The sequence below is a fragment of the Balaenoptera borealis genome (genome assembly GCF_965194805.1).
Source record: "Balaenoptera borealis genome assembly, chromosome: 13".
NCBI classification, from domain to species: Eukaryota; Metazoa; Chordata; class Mammalia; order Artiodactyla; family Balaenopteridae; genus Balaenoptera; species Balaenoptera borealis.
The window spans coordinates 83,544,880-83,565,534 of record NC_138870.1 but is presented as its reverse complement, the minus strand read 5'-3'; the positions used below and the strand labels follow the sequence as shown (position 1 = coordinate 83,565,534).

Here is a 20,655-nt window from a genome sequence, read left to right as displayed (position 1 = left end):
GACCATTTTTAAAGTCTTTATTGAATTTGCTACAATATTGCTTCTGTTTTTATGTTTTGGTTTTTGGGCCGCGAGGCATGTGGGATCTTAGCTCCCCGACCAGGGATCAGACCCACACCCCGTGCATTGGAAGGCAAAGTCTTAACCACTGGACCGCCGGGGAAGTCCCCACAGTGATGTATTTTAAATCCCTATTTTAAGTACATATTTAGGCACGCCTTGTGCCTTGAAGAAAGAGAGAGACTAGGAAGAAATGGGGAGAGGTGGCATGTATTTTGTTAATGCTAAACTCATCCTTAGAGTTCACTCTGACATGGCTTAACTCTAGTCAAAAGAATAGTCGTTTGAAATTGCATAGGGGACAGAGCTGTTCGTTTCTCCCCTTGGTGTCAGGGAAAGGGCGTATTCCTTCACCCACATGAAGCAGCAGAACAAGCTCTTTTTAGATCCTCAAGTGCAAAACAGATACTTTATAAACCCAAACCATAGTAGCTAAGCCCAGGAGGAGAGAGACATACATTTAAATTAGAGTGTGTTTGGTGTGTGTTTGATGTGTGTGTGTGTATTGTTTTTAACTTGAGCTCATTTTTATCTTTCAAGAGAAAAAATTATGTGCTACAGTTGCCATGGAACACAGACTGCTCTAATAGCTTTCTAATTTTAATTTCAGAAGTCTACAGAGCAAATGAAGAAGGTCCCTACTATTATTCTTTCAGTCTCTTATAAAGGAGTCAAATTTATTGATGCAACAAATAAGGTGGGTACCACACCTCTCTTTGGTTTAGACACCAGGTACAGTCCTGAGTAAATGATCTAAAATCCTTTGCTTCCCATCATACCCAACATCCCCCATTTTAATCACTCCTCACCCCTGACCTTCATGTTCCCTAAACGCAACTGTATACACACACACACAAAGAGGGGCACATTGCATTTGGGGGCTTGATCTAGGATTCCTACACATATTTTGCTTTCACTTTTCCATGGTACCTTCCTAAGTAGACTGTGGCCACTCGGTATCTGGCAGGTCCCTTTGGATCCAGAGAATATTAAAACAGAAAAAAAATCATGTCTAGTGTGAAAATGTACCAGTGTCATCATTCCTCCATCAGAGGAAGTGTTACCAGGTGAAGGGCTAGAACATTTGTCTTATCATTTCTCCAGAGATAGGCCTGTCCTTTCTTTTGATGTATGTAATGAATACCTAACACAAGGAACCCATGCTCTGGCGTTTACATCATATAATTGCATTTTGTTCTCAACTATTGAGATGGAAGAGAGGGTTCCAACTGTATTATTTTCTTAAGAGAGACAATCAGAAAAGAAGCTCAGGCCGTGCTGTGACTCTGCAGTGACGTTGTGCTCACAGTGGGAACAGCTTGTGGGCCCTAAGGTCGAGTGTAGACATCTGGGTTGCATTTTACTTAAAAAGTGTCCTTTCTTGGCAAAGATGACAGTGCAGGTGCTAGACTAGAAAACTCAGGTATGACCACCCTCACCCTCTATAAATTCAAACCTGACTTGCTCCTCCTCCAAAACCCCCAAGTCCTGCATTTCAGTCTTACATCCTTCCAACCAATAAAGTGTAGAAATAGGGGAAATGAGGTGATGCCCATTAGTAAACACCATTTGTTTTCTGGACTGCCTATCTAGTCCTCCCAGCTGGACCCACTCCATTCTGGAGAAAGGAAACAGAAGTCATGAAACAGGTGAATTTAAACAATGGAAACTTAGGACCACGGCAATTGGATTTAGATCCAGGGAAACGTCCCATGGGCAGTGACTCTTGACCATCTATAATAAACCTGAGCATCTGATTCCACCAATTCAAAGCCTTCCCGATTTGTTTTCTGTAATGAAGATTGCTACGTCAGCAGTCAGATAAGCCCAAGCTCCCCAAGTCTACTTAGAACAACCCCCCAGGTTTAGAAGCAGTTCTGAAACTCAAGCAGACAGCTGATAACTCAGCCTCATCATGCTGGTTGATGATATCCAAAGCACACTCAGAGTCAGATAGATGCCTTATGTGGAATGATGCTTCAACCCGGCAATATGTCATTGACAGTTACAGCTGTCAGATTACAGTTATGGAAACTCTGATCAGAAAAATCCCAGTTGATTTGCTTTTTTATTTCTTGGAAGCAACTTTAGTTGCTGGTGCACAAACTTCCTTTAGCCCTAGGTTATAGTCAGTTGGCTTTAAAAGTTTCAAAACTTTATGGAACTCTGACTGAAGATAGCATTGCTATCACTGTATCTAAATTTCAAGAAAAGCTTTGGCATTTGGATTTTTTTTTACCTAACCTGGAGCAACTGTCTCTACCCCATTTGCACTTGAAAACCATGAATGGCAATATGTTATCAGCTTTTGAGTTTGACACTCTCTTAGATTAACAACCATAGCAGGCTTGGATTCTGACAGTTTCTGAACAAGTGGTATTTGCTTTGAGAAGTTTCCAGAGTCTTAAGGCTATCATCCCAGGAAGCTGGTGGTATGACTGGGTGTGTCTGTATTAATTGCATCCTCTCTAACCCACTCTCCACCATCAGAGGAAGGAGAGAGCGCTGTCGGCTCTGTGGCATTTTGCTTACAGACACATCAAGGGCTGTAGATCTTGATCTCCCAGACTTTGAGGAAATGCTTCTGCTTCAGTCGCCAGTACTTAGATGAGTTATTCATAGATCTCTGCTCACTAATGACTACTCTGGAAATCTAAGCACTGAAAGATATGCAAAAGATAGTTGTTGTGTATAAAGACACTAAATAAAGAAGGCCCGCATTTCTTTCAGGTCCTTACAGTGTGGTCCTCAGCCTATTTTCAAAATCCAGAGCAAAGGCAAAGTGCATATGTTGGTAGCAGGTGGAGCCAACCGCTCTATGACTATATGACAACGTGTGCCTGGCTTTTTCAGGAATTTGGGGACATCGACTTCAATACTGGGGCTGCACAGGGTTCCCATCCCAGTGTCCTGTGACGTAGTGACCTACCCCAGTCTAATAGTGGATAGGGAGAGGGTGGGTGACTCGGGGCCATGGTCTAGGAGTTGCTGTGTGAGAAGCCAAAGCAGAGAGCTTGTATTAGAAGGTGGAAGAAATAAACAGTGTAGAGCTGCGTTGGTGGAGTTTGGGGAAGGCTGAGAAACACCTCCAGCCAGGGCTGAAGGCCTGGTTTCAGGGGACGCAGAGGAGCCAGTGTTGAAGGATCGTCCTCAGGTTGTGGTATGAAAGGAACTGTGCTCATCCAGCAGTGTCCGTGGTGGCATCATGCGTGCCACTTGGTCCTGTACAAAGACCAGCCTCTAATTAATACCCACAGCAGGAAAAGAGCAGATTGATAAACGCCAGGTCCTGCTTTCGGTTTGTACCAGAGATTCCTCCCCTGGGAAGCATCTGGGGGGAGCCACCTTGATTTGAAGTGAAGGACTTGTGATTCATAGACATCTGTGAAGACCTCACAATTTGAGGTGCTTGTGAGCACTAAGCCTATAGTAAGACACAACCAGAAGTCACAGCTTATTGTTCATGTTTGATGTTTTCTTTTTTTTTTTCAAATGCTCATCATTTTTTTAAATTAATCTATTTTATTTATTTATTTATTTATTTATTTATTTATTTATTTATTTATTTATTGGCTGCGTTGGGTCTTCGTTGCTGCACATGGGTTTTCTCTAGTTGTGGCGAGCGGGGGCTACTCTTTGTTGTAGTGCACAGACTTCTAATTGCACTGTCTTCTCTTGTTGCAGAGCACAGGCTCTAGGCGCACAGGCTTCAGTAGCTGTGGCACCTGGGCTCAGTAGTTGTGGCTCACGAGCTCTAGAGCACAGGCTTAGTAGTTGTGGCGCATGGGCTTAGTTGCTCCACATTATGTGGGATCTTCCCGGACCAGGGCTCGAACCCATGTCCCCTGCATTGGCAGGCGATTCTTAACCACTGTGCCACCAGGGACGTCCCCTGTACTTTATTGTTAAACAGTCCTCTCTAACCGCCGCATCTCTGTAACCCTACCCTGGTCAGCTAGAGGGGGTGTTCAGCCTGCACTGGACGCGTAGAGGAATCGAAGGCCTCAGACCTTCACTAAGTGACTGTCCTGCAGTCACACAGCTAGCTGGTCATGGAGAAGGACTAAAACTTGACCTTCCCACTCCCTAACCTAACACTTTTGCACTTTAACTCCATGCTACCTTCCACCAATTCGTTTGAAGGGCAGTGGATACTTAATTAGGTGTTAATGACTCTTCCACTCCTATTAGCCCCCATTAGACTGTGTGAAAGATGAACCCTCCAGCAAAGCACTTCTTTCATTTTACTCTAATATAAAGTAGCAGCTTTGGCTGAGTTCATGGGGAAAGGTTAGGTGCCTAGTTGTAAACTTGTAAACCTGTTACCTAGCAACTTGGGAAATGAGTCACTAAACCTGATAAGAAGGAAGAAGCGGAAAATGATCTTGAATTAAAAATGGAACTTGGGTTAGATTTATACTAAAATGTTATAGGTAAATCACACCAGCTTTCTGTAGATCCATAGCCCAGAGGTACTCTAGCATGGCATTCTGCCAAGAGGGCTACAACTGCTCAGTTCCAGACCCATCTTCAGATCAGCAGGGTCTTCCAAGAGGTGACACCATCCCCACGTCCAGTGCTTGGCTGAGGGTGGGTTGCATTTTGCCTTCCTGCTCTGACCCCCTCCTCAGTCTTCTCATCCAGCTAAATTAGGAACAATGCAGTGCCTGGGTTGGTTTGTTTGTTTGTTTTTAATTTATTTATTTTATTTATTTTTGGCTGTGTTGGGTCTTCATTGCTGCGCGCGGGCTTTCTCTAGTTGCGGCGAGCGGGGGCTACTCTTCGTTGCGGTGCGTGGGCCTCTCATTGCAGTGGCTTCTCTTTGTTGTGGAGCACGAGCTCTAGGTGCGCGGGCTCCAGTAGTTGTGGCATGTGGGCTCAGTAGTTGTGGCTCGTGGGCTCTAGAGCACAGGCTCAGTAGTTGTGGCGCACGGGCTTAGTTGCTCCGAGGCATGTGGGATCTTCCCGGACCAGGGCTCGAACCCGTGTCCCCTGCATTGTCAGGTGGATTCTTAACCACTGTGCCACCAGGGAAGCCCAGTTTGTTTGTTTTGAATGTCAGCTTCAAACAGGGCTTATGCTATTTTTTTAGGCACAGATTAACTTGGAACTTTTGCCTAAACAAGTGCCAGTTGTTTTTTATAGCACATATTTCTAAAAAGCTCAGAGTCAAATTAAGAGTGTGTGCCATTCTCATCTGCACCACCCTCTCTGCAGGTCTCCTCCAGGTCGCCCTCGACCAGGGCTGCTGCCTCTCTGTGGGGGGCGCTCTCTGGAGGGGTGCTGCATTGTCTCCCTCAGAAAAGGCCTGGCCTGCGGAGGAGACTCAGAGAAGGGCCCTACCTGTCGTAGTCAGGAGCGAGGGAAGCAGGGAGAGGCCAGTTTCTAGGCTCCATCACTTCGTTATCACACCCCCTTCTGAGACCGTCTCTGTTAATTGGCTGAACCAAACAAGTCTCTTCTACACCCACCAGCCAGATACCTCTTTAGCTATTTCTCTACATGAGGAAAGGCAACAGACAAGAAAAAGAATCTCTCCCTGTTGAAGGGTACTGAGCTGCCAAATTTTCTAGCCAAAGAAGCGGCAGGGTGACCCCAGTCCTGGCTTGAGCCTTTTAAAAGCCCTCATCTCCTTAGAACATGCTTAGATATGGAGGCTCAGCCGCATAAAGGCGTCCACTGTAAACTGAGGAACATCACCTGTACCTCATGAAGATGTCAGCTTTTAATTTATGGAGGAGCCACTAATGACAGGGTGGAATGTATCCTTCCTTGACTTCTCCCAGGAGGAAACAACTGTGCAGTCTCCATTCCATCTACAGCTGTAGTATCCTTAGTCTTGGAATCATCGTACACATAGAGAACTAGCCTCGCTGTTCTGCAGAGGTGGGCAGTGCAGACTGATGGCAGTGTCTCAGTGTTACCTAACGCAAATTTGTGTGCCCGATGCACAGTGAGGCGAAGCAAACCGAATGTCAGAGTTTGGAGCAGAGAAAGGTTTATTGCAGGGCCAAGCAAGGAGAATGGGTGGCTCATGCCCAAAAAACCCCCAAACTCCTCAGAGGGTTTCAGCAAAACATTTTTAAAGGCCAAGTGAGGGAGGGGCTTCCCAGGGTATGTGATCAGCTCGTGCACAGTTTTCTGATTGGTTGATGGTGATCAATCCTTAGGCACTGGAAGGTCTGGGGGCTACATGCTCATGATCATCAGTAGTTAATTTCTTCCTTTTGGAGCATCTGAAAAACTCAGGGAATATGCATGAGATACTATTATCTGGGTACTTCTGAGAGGAGGTACAGCAGAGGACATGAGGGAGGGGTATGTCCTGAGAAGGCCCTTGCTCAGTTACATCAGTAGTGAGATCCCAGGTCCTCACCACATTCTAGCACCACGGATATATCAGGAAGTTCTGTTCAAAATACCTCCCTACACAGTCCATTGCTATGAATTCATATAAAAGCAAATTTTTTAAGTACCAATTAGGATGACTGAGTGCCAATTACATGAGTTATTCTTAACTGATTGTAGAATATCTTTATTAGCTTGCCTTTCCTCTAGTTTAGACCATGGGAACAGAGGAATAAAAGTTTCAACAGTGGGAGAGGAGGCTGATTTGGGGACATGGAGCAACACAGAGGAGGGCAGGCCTCAGAGTTAAAAGACAGCCCTGGGCTCCTGGAGATTAGAGAAGAGGGGGCCGGTTTCCAGAAAATTGGGAGGGAGGATCCAGAAAGAGGAAAAATGTCGTAGTGCTGTAGTAAATTACCATAGGCTGGGTTGCTTAAACCATGAATATTTATTTCTCACAGTTTTGGAGGCTGGAAGTCCAAGATGAAGTCACCAGCAGATTCAGTGTCTGATGAGAGCCCCCATTCCCTGCTTCATAAATGGCCATCTTTCTGCTGTGTCCTCACACGGCGGAGAGAGCCAGCTAGCTCTCTTGCCTCATCTTGTAAAGGCACTAATTGCATTCACAAGAGCTCCACCCTCATGGCCTAATCACATCCTAAAGGCCCACCTCCAAGCACCATCACACTGGGGGGCTAGAATTTCAAGATACAAACTTGGGGAGGACGCAAACATGCAGTTCATGATTAAGAGAGATCTCCAAAGATACACTTTACCTACTTTACAATTTTTCCCTGGGCCACAGTGCTGTCACACACCATTGAAAATTGTCAGGGGTGACATCTTGTGAATTGGCAAGATTCAGGGAATTCAGTGCAATAAAAATCACAGGGCACTTTTCACTGTTAACACTTTCCCGAGAAGTTGATCAACCTTATGCTAGTAAAAAAATCTCAAGAACACAAAATGCCAATTTAGTTAAAAGTTGGAGCCAATGCTCTATTTTCAGTAATAGTGGATCCTGGACAGGTGAGACCAAATCCACAGACTTCCCGAAGTAATAGCAGCCCCCAATTAAAATGATGGTGGAGGCTCTCAGCACCTGCTAACGTCGTACCTATGAAGACCACGCAGATCTCATTAATTTTAAATTTAAGACTCACGAGTTCCTAATTTAGTTTTCTCCTTGAAGAAATGCTATCTGGGTGCCAGAAGAGGATCAGGACCTTCTATTTTGAAACTCTGTCTTGCGATAGGATGTTACTTGTTTATGGGATTCTGATTTCAATTTGAGTTATTTTTGACAGCGCTGCATGTAGCATCAACATACAGGGTCACTGTGAAGAATGTCTTAATTTAATTTTCTTTTATGTGTTAATTCTGTAATTGCTTACCAACCACACAGCTCAGTAGAGTGAGGGGTGTGAAGTACTTGCTGGGGGCGCTGGCAGGAAAGGGCATTTTGTAAGCATTTTTAGGCATTGATGGGTATACACGGAGCATTATATTCGCTCAGGTTATTTAAGACTGTGCAGTTACAAAGCAATTAGGGTAACTAAAGCATTGAGGGTTTTAGATCTATGACAACTGCAAAAACATAAATGGGATATTGTGAGGTTAAGAAATGTTTGCATGATTATGTGAAATCTTTTGCTTCTGAAATACATCAGTGTATCAAAAGAAGTTTCTGGCTGGGTTTGCAGCCCAGATGATGCTCCTTGGTTATTTTGTGCTTCGGGATAATGGTACTTAACCCTTTCCTCAGTTACCTCCCACCGATTATTCTTAGAGGCAGGTTGGGATGAGGGGTCTGGCAGGGAGATGGCATGAAAAAGTGCTAGCCGAGAGAAAAAATGAAATTATGTTAAACCAGTGCGCGAGAGGTGGGGCTGAGAGGTATTGCAACATAATTTCAGGCCCAGTTCCACTACCTGCCCTGCATAACTTACACTGTCTGAGTACTGGTTTCACCACCTGTGAGCTGATGATGAGGATAACCGCAGCACCCACTCATAATTATACACAGCAGGTATAGTTAGCAAAGCGTTGTCATCCGCGGGGCGCTGCATCTAGCGTGCAGCGTGGTGTTTCCCTCATCCCACCCTTACACCTTAGTCTCCACGGAGTCTTCATGAGAGAACGCCTTGACGCGCCCTCGCCTGCCTGCCTTGTCTCTGGGGAGCTAGGGGCCAGGCACAAGACAACAGGTAAAAGACGGTGAGGGATCAGCCTCCCGGCAGGCAGAACAACATGGCAGGTGATCCTTTCCAGACAGAGTTAGCAGGAGGCAGCGCTGACTCTACATGGAAAATGGAAACAGTAAAATGCTTAGTAGTTACTATTTTTTTTTAAAGTGTCTGCCACCCAGACTGCTTCTGCACACAGCACCATGTGAGAACTGCTGCTCCAGGACAGGACTATTTTAGGTTGTTTTTAATTAAACGAAAGCATTCCTTCCAGACCTGGTGTACCTTTGCCCACGGATAGTGTGTTGAATCACTTTGAATGTTGCTACTCTAGAACATTCTAGGACGAGGGAAAGCAACTGCTTCCCAGATCATTTGCCTTGGTTCTAATATATGCTGGTTTGCAGAGGAAAACAACGGTCGTTTGTGTCATTTCTTCCAGAACATAATTGCCGAACATGAAATTCGTAATATCTCCTGTGCTGCCCAGGACCCAGAAGACCTCTCAACATTCGCTTATATCACAAAAGATTTGAAGTCCAATCACCACTACTGTCACGTGTTTACTGCCTTCGATGTGGTGAGTAACTACCCTCTTTGGACAGACTAAATATTTCCCTGAATATACCTGGACTTTATTGAAAGCCCAGCTTGCAATTTAGATGCTTGGCTTGTTTACCAAGTTTTAAGGTATACCTGGTGTAAGGTATTTTGCAGACTCAGCTTTTCTGAGTTTTTTCTATATTTTTCTTTCATTCATTAAATTTAGAACTCCACTTCTATCCAGTATCTGAACCGTCATTGCTCAGTGACTAACCTCACTTTTCATATCAGACGAGTTCCTTTCTTTCTCTGGTACCAAAATATAGTAAATGTCTTCCAGCCTTTCTGTTCCTTTGCTATATGTCTGTTGGTTTCTTTGGTAGCCATTTCTAAGTAGTAGGGCATGATAGTCTAGGTTTGTTTGGAGTAAAAATAAATTTCAGTGCCTCATACAACATTTGTGGTTTTCTATATTGAATAGTAGTTAAATTAGACATTTATAAATAATAATTGGGAACAGCAAGGTTTGGTCCATTTGAATATGGCCCATATTCAGAAGTTAGTCTTGTAATGACTCCTTATGGTGTTACACTACCTATAGTCCTATTTGTCATTAAGTCTAAAAACTAGCCCATATATTACAAACTTGGAAAATGGAAGCAATTCTAGAAAATAACAAGTATTCCTTCTTATACCTTCAAGATGGTACAAATTGCTTGAGGATAACTATTGTAGTACATTGGGCATTCTAAATTTGAAGCAGACAGAACAGAGACAGCTACAACCATGAAATAATTTGTAATCAGAAGAATTCTAAAATGTCACTTTAATTTGACAGTTCTGCTCTGCTCAAGTTTTGAAATACACATGTTTAAAGAATTACACAGAAATTGCAGTATAATATATTCTTGAGAGGCCAGCCCACAGTTCAGTGTCATGGGTAAGACTGCTTGAAGCAATCATTTTTAGTTCTGACAAACTCCCATGGACCAAGGACCGCAGTAACCCAGAATTTACCCCATCCTAAGGGATGTTAGGCTCATGCCCAGAACGTTGTATCGGGCTGCATGTGGCCCATCCCTTTCAAGTTTTGAAGATTGAAAACAGGAAAGAATGCTATGTGCCTTTAATTTTTTTTTCTATTTTAAGAGGCATGAGGAGAATAATATACAGGTGGTCTGTGTTAACAGTAAGGACCGCAAAGCCAAGCCCTCAAAGGCTGCTCTAGATATCTCTGGATGCGTTTGTTTGCATGGGATCAACAGTGTTGATTAAAGCCATGTCAGCATTAGGTTTCTGGTGCCGTAGACATAACTTGCCATTCTTGTGAAAAACAATTGTTTCTTTTTTTAGCATTTTTAAAAAATATTTATTTATTTGGTTGCACCAGGTCTTAGTTGTGGCAGGTGGGCTCCTTAGTTGCGGCGTGCAGGCTTCTTAGTTGCAGCATGCATGTGGGATCTAGTTCCCTGACCAGGGATCAGACTCGGGCCCCCTGCATTGGGAGCTCGGAGTCCCAACCACTGCACCACCAGGGAAGTCCCACAATTGTTTCTTAAAACAGTGAAGTTCCATTCTATCCACATACATCTTGGTTTGCGTGATACACCTTCCTTTGGGATTTGCCTTGGTGTCATAGAGCAGGCTGCTCAGGGTTCACATCCCAACTCGCTGCCTGCTCCCGGGTCGTAGACGAGTTGCAGGACTTTTCTGAGTCCTGATTTCCTTTGTCTATAAAACAGGCACAGGGATTGTACCTTACAGGTTTTCTTTGGGATTGAAATGAAGGAACGTTTGTAGAGCGTTCATAAATAATGCGTGTTCATTGTTAGCTTCCCCCGCACCACCTCTTCTCTCTCCTTGCCTGCTGACCTCACAGTTCACAGCCTGGACTTTTTCTGCTAAAAGACATAAGATAGATTTTCTAGAAGTGTACTTATGGTCCGAAGTTTTCCCACTGCCCTTGTGAAAGAATTGAAAAAAATAGAAGAAAAAAATAAATAAAATAGAAACAATAGAAAGAAAGCATAGACTCTGTAGGCCTTCTATTGGTATATTGCATCTATATAGTGTTGTCATTGAATGTCAACATTAGTATTCCAGTATTGTCAGGATGAATTCCACCCTTCCCTTGGGTATTGCAGCATTTCTTTCTAAATTGGTTTTAGAGTAATATATAATTTGCCTTCATAAGAGTATCCAAAACATGGTTCTCTATTGAACAATAAGCTAAAAATGATACCCGTGGGCCATCTGGCCTCTTGAGTTTTTTAGTGTGTGTATATGTGACGCCAGAATACAGAAGTGAAATGTGGGGAAAAAATAGTCAACTGTTTAGTTTTAAGATCAACATGATGTTCCTGATACATTTGGAAAACGAGTGGAGAATTGCTTCACCTTTTGTCTTTTCATCCGTATGTTTGATTTAATGTAGACATTCACTAGGTTAGGAGTCTGGTTTCAGCTCCAGAGGATTTGCATCTTACACCACAAATCAACCATTTTAATCCTCTCTAGGTGAACAGTTTGTCTAACTTCAAAAATAGTAACAAAGGCCACCAGCCTTGACGTGGGCCTTCGAGCAATTTTGAGATGCACCAAGCTTTGCTTGCACTAAAAAAAACCTCTTTGAGCATGGATTTTGTATCTTTATGTAGGGCAGTTCAATATTCAGTCCAGTCTTGAAGCCTTAAAATTCTTTTGGTATGAATCAGTTCCCCAGGCTGCCCAAATGGCAAAAGAAAAGAAAAGAATACCTTAAGTATACATGTAGTCTTTCAGCTGATGTGTATGAGTACATGTACATTTTTAATTGCAGTTATTGCTACTTTGACCTTGTAGATCTTTTATGGGTCGCAAGAAGTTTTTATGAATATTTCTTATCACCAAGAAAACCCAGTGATATCTAGGAGGTTTCCAGTTTACTGAGAGTTGGATTTGAAATTCAGAGCATTTTTCCCATAGAAATCCTGTGGTCTTGGAAGGGAGCATGTGAATTTAACATAGTTCCTTTACTCTGGGACCTTGCAGAGCCCTTAATAGGCTCAGACACCGGGAGGGGGTGGAGTGACCCTGGTTTCCCAAGTTCATTTGGCCGTGGTAGCCTCTTTTGGGGAGAGCTTCTCACGGAGGTGGCGTGCTGCAGAACACACTTCAGGAAATGTTACGCTTTATCTTCTCTAAGCTTGTTTCCATGACTTAGAATCTATGCTAAATTCAGCTTGTGATATTTTCAGTTTTTAATGACAGGTAGATGAAAATTTTAAAAGACTAGAGCAGAAAAGGAATTAGCGTTCCCAAGAAAAGCCAGTATGTACCTACCGGCGTGCTCCAGACCTACTCTGCATTCTAGACTCACTAGTCTAGAATCAGCTGGTGGCAGCTGATTTCTAGTCACCTCCCCAGTGGGACACATCTCATCCACTACAGAACAAGAGGCTGCCCAGCCTCCACCTTCCAGGCAGTGAAAACTTGGGGGAAGAGAGTAGGGCTGTGTAGGAAAAAAGAATGTGTTACAAGACCAGGAGTTATAAGGCTTAAAACAACGGATTCAGCTTCTCTCTTCTCCACTCTTATCTCAAATGAATGAAGGGGAAATCCATGCCGCTGAGATGACAAGAGGGAGAATGGGTATTTCAGCGGCCACCAGAGCCCAAGGCTGCAGTGATCATCCTTAAAAGGCCACCATAGGAAAGAGATAGATATAACCAAGATCATTTGGCAACTATCATCTTCTATGTATTATTCACTCAGTCTAGATTTCTAGGACATAGAATGGAGATAGGTAGATTAGAAAGATTTTGATGCATTCTCTGTGGGACTGTCAGATTTATTTTAAAAATCTGGGAGGGACCTCATTCACTAGTTCTAAAATATGAAAGGTTTATTTTGTTTAAATAGCATTAAAAGCCATGACTGCCGCTAAACCCTGGCTAACTCTCACTTCTCTATAAAGAACATGTTTGCAGTCTTTGATATTTTTAGCCATGCTCAGTTTTCTCTTACTTGCAACTCCCAAATTCTGTCACCTTCAGTGTATACGGCTTAGACTGGTTGTGGAATGTGTAGAGAATGTCAAAGTCTTGATGCCGGTGGGCGGTGCGTGGGGGAGACGAGGCTCCCTCTTTCCTGTGCTTTCTTGGCTGAATGTGGGCCGTGAAAGGATCTAAACTGGAGAAACAGAGATGACAAAATGCAGGAAACCGTGGTCAGCAGGGGGACAGCATTTTATAGTCCTTCTCCATCACTAGGTACCAGCAAACCTAAGCGCAGGGGAAGAAGAACACCAGAGTCAACCACTCTGTCATGATCAGTTTAATGAAAGTGAGATTCCTGAGCCCTTTATTCTTCTCCAGTTTTATTGAGATAAAATCGACATATAACACTGTATTCGTTTTAGATGTACCGCATAAGGATTTGATATATGTATGCGCTGCAAAATGATCAGCACAAGTTAACATCCGTCACCTCACATAGTTACACATTGTGTGTGTGTGTGTGTGTGTGTGTGTGTGATAAGAACTTTAAGATCTACTCTGTCAGCAACTTTCAAATGTACAATACAGGCATACCTGAGAGATACGGCAGGTTCTGTTCCAGACTACTGCAATGAATCGTATATCACAATAAAGCAAGTCACATGAATTTTTTGGTTTCCCAGTGCATATAAAAATTATGTGTACACTGTACTGTAGCCTGTTATGTGTGCAATACCATCATGTCTAAAAAAGCAATGTACATGCCTTAATTTAAAAATGCTTTATTGCTAAAAACTGCTAACCATCATCTGAGCCTTCAGCGAGTCATAATCTGTTTGTAATGGTGACATCGAAGATCTGATCACCGTTTACCGTAAGAAATATAATCATAATGAAAAAGTTTGAAATCTTGCCAGAATTACCAAAATGGGACACAGAAACACAAAATGAGTAAATGCTATCAGAAAAATGGAGTCAGTAGACTTGCTCAATGCAGGGTGCCACAAGCCTTCAATTTTTTAAAATAGCGATATCTTCAAAGTGCAATAAAACGAGGTATGCCTGTACGGTACTGTTAACTATAGTCACCATGCTGTACATTGCATCCCTGGGACTTATTTATCTTATAACTGGAAGTTTGTGCCTTTTGACCACTTTCACCCATTTCTCCCTTTCTTAAACTCAGAGATTCTTTTCGTGGAGTAGCGTGGTGTTCTGAACGGAAAGTACTTATGGCTTATGTTGCAGAGATTGTCCCACAGAGTGGGAATTTACAAGTGCAAAAGAACTTCTGTTATCATTGATGTTAGTTGACCTCTGACAATGAAATTAATACTGTATGTGGAGCTAGGTGGTCTCTTTCATTCTGTTTCTCATTTTCTCCACCTGAAAATGGCCCTCAACCTGTTGGACTATGATACTATGAAAATAAATGGCAATGTAAGAAAATGCTAAAGTGCATAGAGCCCTTAAGATGGGACTGTAACACTTTCCCTGGCTAGTCTCCCACGTACAAAGTAGCAACCTACACTTAAGTAGAAGCCTTTCCCTGGCCCCTTGCAGCACCTGAAACTCATCAAGTCAGTGGCAGGAGTGATTGAATAAAAATGGCACTTCGCTGGTGGTCCAGTAGTTAAGACTCTGAGCTCCCAATTCAGGGAGCCTGGGTTCGATCCCTGGTCTGGGAACTAGATCCCGTATGCTGCAACTAAGACCCAGTGCAGCCAAATAAATAAAAATTAAAAAAAAAAAAAAAAAAAAAAAAACCACGGCAGCACTCCCAGTCCTATGGCCGTTATATACCACGTCCTCCCCCGCCCAAAAAAAATACACTGCTGGGTTACATTTATCCATACTTCCTCTCCATTGGCATAAATCGTTGAGAATTAACTAAGCCATAAAGCCAAAGATGGGTGAATATTAAGAGAATAATAGTCACTCTTTTTTTCTTTCATCCCTATTTTTTTGAGGGGTGAGGCAGATGGATGTTATCAGGGCTTTAAATCAATCCCATTTTCTATGAAGTTAGAAAGTAGTCATTCTGATTTTTTTCCACAGGTTGTTTTGCAGCATTCGTACACATATTCATTATAGCCCCCTCCCAAAGAACTGAAAATCAAATGTCATGTCTAGGGGTGACGCCTTTAGAATCAGCCTGGTTTTGAATCCCAGGTCGGCACTTCTTAGTTTCATAGTTTGGGCAAGAATGCCTGTAATCCTCAGTTTCCTCATCTGTAAAATAGAGATAACAGCAGTACCCGCTGCCTAGGGCTACCGTAAGGATTAAGTGAGATGACACACGTCCATGTCCAGCACGTGGTGTTCAGTCAGTCTTAGCTTCTAAGGGCAGGAGAGCAGCAACAGCGGTTACGGGGGTGGTTATGTTCTTTCTCGTCAGACCTGTGGGAGGATTTATGTCCCAGTTTTCGGTTTACAACATACGTTTGCTGCGGCGGTATCCCACACCTGAGGGGAAGAGTCCAAGTCTGTATCAAATACATTTCTGCATTTATTGAGTGCCTGCCATGAGGCAGGCACACCGCGCTGCTCTCCAGGATGTCCGAGTTCAGAGGGAGAAGCAGGGACATAACGAATGGTTGCAGTAAAATCCTGCCCGTGCTCTCCTGCAGTTTTGCTGGCCCCAGCAGGGGGAGGGCTCCCAGAGGAGGGGCACAGGGGCTGGAAGCTGAACGTTGAGTTTGTATGAACATGTGGGCATCTTGGAGGCCTGACAATTCATTCATGCACTTTGGAAAGATGAGGTGAGGCATTAGTCATCTGCCATAAGCAGAGAACAAGTCATTTTTATCAACTGTCTTGTCCATTTGAGAAAGATTTTCAACAAGGGTTAAAATTTGGTAGGTAAGAAGGGTCTTGAATTTGATAAATGCCCCTTTGGAGGCATCACAAGTTGGCGAAGGGTTTACCGTAGCTTCCGCTAGGAGCTTTTACTTTTGAAGAATGGCGAGGAGTTGAAATCCAGCAAGTCTCTCTTCTGCACACCCTTTCCCCAAGTCCCTGCCAAGTAACAGGACAAAGATGGATTGTGTTCCCCTTCTGCCCTGGCAGGCCAGCCCCTCCAGCATGGGTGTGAGAGGTCTGCTGTCCCGGCACTGTAGACTGTGGTTCCATGTGGACAGGCGACCACCAGGCGTGAGTACGTGATTGCTACAGAGAACCTGGAACTTTATAAGAAAGCCTTTCTTAGTCTTTCACTGAGCTGATGGCACTCATGTACTTGGGATGAGGCATGACGTGAAACCTTAGCAGATGCAGTGAAATGCTCTGCCACCTTTAAAAATCTGGTTTTTGAAGACCATTTAATGGCACGCAAAAACCATTCATGATTTAATGTTGCATGAAAAAGCAACTCATGAAACTGCACTTAAATATCATTCTAATTTTGTTTTTAAATTCACATAAATATTCATATAGCTTATAAAAGTATTTGTGGATATATACAAATGTAAAAGGAAAAGAAACCAAAATGTAGCAGTGGCTATATCCCAGCAGTAGAATTCTGCAGGTGATTTTTAATTTTCTTCTTTACATATTTTCAAAAATTTCTACATGTACCCCTGTTATATTTAGAGAGAAATATTAATTTCATGATTCTTTTAGTTAGCTGGAATTAGCCCTAAAGAAACTATCTGCATTTTATCCAGTTGCTGTGTCAGCCCTGGACTAGATAGGCATCTTAGCAGAATGCCTAATATTTATTTCTAAATGCTGAAGACCTGTGATTGGGCAGTATTTGTTTCTATAAATATAATCTATCAAGACTTAATCTCTGACTTGTACTTGAGAGAACTAAGTAGGTAGAGCTAAGGAATGTCAATGAATTCTGTGAATATGGCCAGAATATTCTCAGTTATTTTTGCCTCAAGACGTGGGTGAAGCAAGTGGTAGATGAAACCTACCCTGCCTCTTAAAAAACAAGATGTACAAGCAAAATACAGCCAGAGGAGAAATGTGGCTTCTTTCTGGAGGCCCCACCATAGACCCGTATTGAAAACACTTTCCTTTATCTTTAGGCCCAAAGGGCGTGCCCTGCACTGGTTCAGCATTTGTTCAGCCAGGATCTACCTGTGGAGAGAAGATAGAAGGGAAGAATGCGCTGTGGCCATCCACAGGCACCCATATCTTACCCTTGGGGTGCAAGTCCTCTTATCTTAGGGACCTACCGGGCAGCGTCCTTTTTTCAGTTCCTCCAACATTTATTGAGCACCTGATATGTCCTAAGCCCTAGAGACGCAGTCAAATGAGAGGAGAGCCCTCAAGGAGCTCAGCCGGCTGGGGGATTTGGACCTGTAAAGAGAAAATCCTAATAAATTCTTTACAGTCAGTGGAGCTGTGCCCACCTGAGGGAGGGCACCTGGCGCAGCCTGGGGTGTCGGGGAAGGGGATTCAGAGCAGGCTCCTGGAAGACGTAATGCCCCAGGTGCATCTTCAAGGTTGAGCAGTAACTCACCAGGCAAACGGAGAGGTGGGGAACGGGCATATTGTTAAGAATAAAAGCCATTTAATAATAGACAAAATACTTGGCCATTTAGAATAGTTTTGGGGTGAGCGTTGCTGTGAGGACATCCCCTGTGGTAGAAGCCAGCCCCGTGGTCACTGCACCTCTGTGCACTGGCTGGTGGATTGTTGAGACCTGCAGTCCAGCCTTTGGGGAATGTGCTACTATTTAACATGGCATCAGCTGTACATACATCTCTAAACTGGAGCCGTTGTTGGTTGGGTAAAAGACAGACAACAGCATCTAATCAGAGAACCCTGGAGCTCCCAGGTGGAGAGGGACCTAAAGGTCACCGGGACCAGACCCCCTCTCAGTGCCATCTCCTCAGTGGCAGTGATAGGTACAGAGGCAGGCAGCCCAGGGCAGACGTAGCCCATGCAGGTGATCCAGGCGTGGTCTTTACTCACTGACACTGGTGTAGTAGACCTCTGAGGCTCCTCTTAACACCCCAGGCTTCTTTGCACAGATACAGCCCTTTTTCCCTTGAATGTCTGTTTGCACCCTCTTCAGGTGCGGATAGCCTCTGCCGACCTCAGGAATTGCTTCTGCTGGCCCCCAGGAGCCAAAGGATATTCAGGTCCTGTAGCTTTCTGAGACTATGGAATACAATTATTTGTTCCTTCAATTTTAGTCACTAAAATGTGGTGTTTTTTTTGGTTTTTTGGTTTTTTTTATTGCTAATGGAAAGTGCCTGCAGACAGATCAGAATGGTCCACTTGTAAACAGCAGCCTCCCAGCCTAAGCCAGCACGGCCTCTCTCCCTGTGGTGTCCTCTCTCTCCTCAGCACACTTCCTTTTTTGTCACTTTCACCAGATGATGTGAGACTCGTGTCTGATGTACCTTGTCAGCCATTTTTTCAGTAATGGGTTAAACAAAATAAGCTGTCGAATAAATGTTTAAGTGAACAAACAACCACCATTTATACTATGCCTCCTTCCATAAAGGACTTAAGGCAGCCTACATGAATAGGTATGTTAAATCTGAAAATATAGATAGATACACATGGATCTGAAGTAGGGAAAATACACACTAAAAGGAAGATCAAGACCCAGGGGAAAGTTTTAACATCAACCTGCAAACCACAGAATTCTACATAGTTACTAGAACTGAGCCACAGATTTGGCTCTGAGCTTCCTGGAGGTCAAGGCAAGTAGGAAAACACAGTCATTATATGCTTGATATTTCTTGGGTGAGTATACCCCATCCTCTCAGAAGACAAAACTTCAATGAGAGTGATTCTGAAAGAACTTTTCTTTTTAATTGAAGCATAGTTGATTTACAGTGTTTCCGGTGTACAGCAAAGTGATTCAGTTATATATATATACGTATATATCTATTCTTTTTCATATTCTTTTCCATTATAGGTTATTACAAGATATTGAATATAGCTCCCTGTGCTATATAGTAGGTCCTTGTTGTTTATCTATTTTATATATAGTAGCGTGTATCTGTTAATCCCAAATTACTAACTTGTCCCTCCTTCCCCCTTTGGTAACCATAATTTTGTTTTCTATGTCTGTGAGTCTATTTCTGTTTTGTAAATAAGTTCATTTGTATCATTTTTTTAGACTCCACATATAAGTGATATCATATGATGTTTGTCTTTCTCTGTCTGATTGCACTTAGTATGATAATTTCCAGGTCCATCCATGTTGCTGCAAATAGCATTATTTCATTCTTTTTTATGGCTGAGTTATATTCCATTGTATATATGTACCACATCTTTAACCATTCATCTCTCAATGGACATTTAGTTTGCTTCCATGTCTTGGCTATTGTAATAGTGCTGCTATGAACATTGGGATGCATGTAACTTTTCAAATAAGAGTTCTCGTCTTTTCCGGATATATGCCCAGGAGTGGGATTGCTGGATCATATGGTAACTATATTTTTAGTTTTTGTAAGGAACCTCCATACTGTTCTCCATAGTGGCTGCACCAATCTACATTCCCACCAACAGTGTAGAAGGGTTCCTTTTTCTCCACACCCTCTCCAGCATGTATTATTTGTAGACTTTTTGTTGATGGCCATTCTGACTGGTGTGAGGTGGTACCTCGTTGTAGTTTTGATTTGCATTTCTCTAATAATTAGCAATGTTGAACATCTTTTCATGAGCCTGTTCGCCATCTGTATGTCTTCTTTGGAGAAATGTCTGTTTAGGTCTTCTGCCCATTTTTTGATTGGGTTGTTTGTGGTTTTTTTGATACTGAGCTGTATGAGCTGTTTGCATATTTTGGAATTAATCCCTTGTCGGTCACACTGTTTGCAAATTTTTCTCCCATTCCGTAGGTTGTCTTTTAGTTTTGTTTATGGTTTCCTGTGCTGTGCAAAAGCTTTTAAGTTTAATTAGTCCCATTTGTTACTTTTGCTTTTGTTTCCATTACTCTAGGAGATGGACCCCCCCAAAAAAATTGCTGCAATTTATGTCAAAGAGTGTTCTGCCCATGTCTTCCTCTAGGAATTTTATAGTATCTAGGAGTTTATAGTATACCGGTCTTAACATTTAGGTCTTTAACCCATTTTGAATTTATTTGTGTATATGGTGTTAGAGAATATTCTAATTTCATTCTTTTATATGTAGCTGTCCAGTTTTCCCAGCACCACTTATTGAAAAAAGACTGTCCTTTCTCCATTGTATATTCTTGCCTCTTGTTGTAGATTAATTGACAAGTGTGTGGGTTTATTTCTGGACTCTCTATTCTGTTCCATTGTCCTATGTATCTGTTTTGTGCCAGTACCATACTATTTTGATTACTGTAGCTTGTCATATAGTCTGAAGTCAGGGAGCCTGATTCCTCTAGCTCTGTTCTTCTTTCTCTCTCTTTTTTTTTTTTTGTATTGGCTATTTGGGGTGTTTGGTGTTTCCACAGAAATTAAAATTTTTTTTCCAGTTCTGTGAAAAATTCCATTGGTAATTTGATAGGGATTGCATTGAATCTGTAGATTGCTTTGGGAGGTATGGTCATTTTAACAATATTGATTCTTCCAATCCAAGAACATGGTATATCTTTCAATCTTTTT

At 42.8% G+C, this 20,655-nt stretch overlaps 1 protein-coding gene across 19 annotated transcripts in view; it reads left to right on the top strand.

The window, feature by feature from the left end:
• Nucleotides 1-20,655, top strand: part of ANKS1B (ankyrin repeat and sterile alpha motif domain containing 1B) — a 1,131,483-nt gene that overhangs the window by 1,091,945 nt on the left and 18,883 nt on the right. For all 19 annotated transcript variants that reach the window (XM_082349568.1, XM_082349580.1, XM_082349581.1 and 16 more), the window contains 2 exons: nt 671-757; nt 9,037-9,174. In XM_082349568.1, coding sequence (XP_082205694.1) covers nt 671-757; nt 9,037-9,174 — 225 coding nt within the window. The remainder of the gene's footprint in view (nt 1-670; nt 758-9,036; nt 9,175-20,655) is intronic.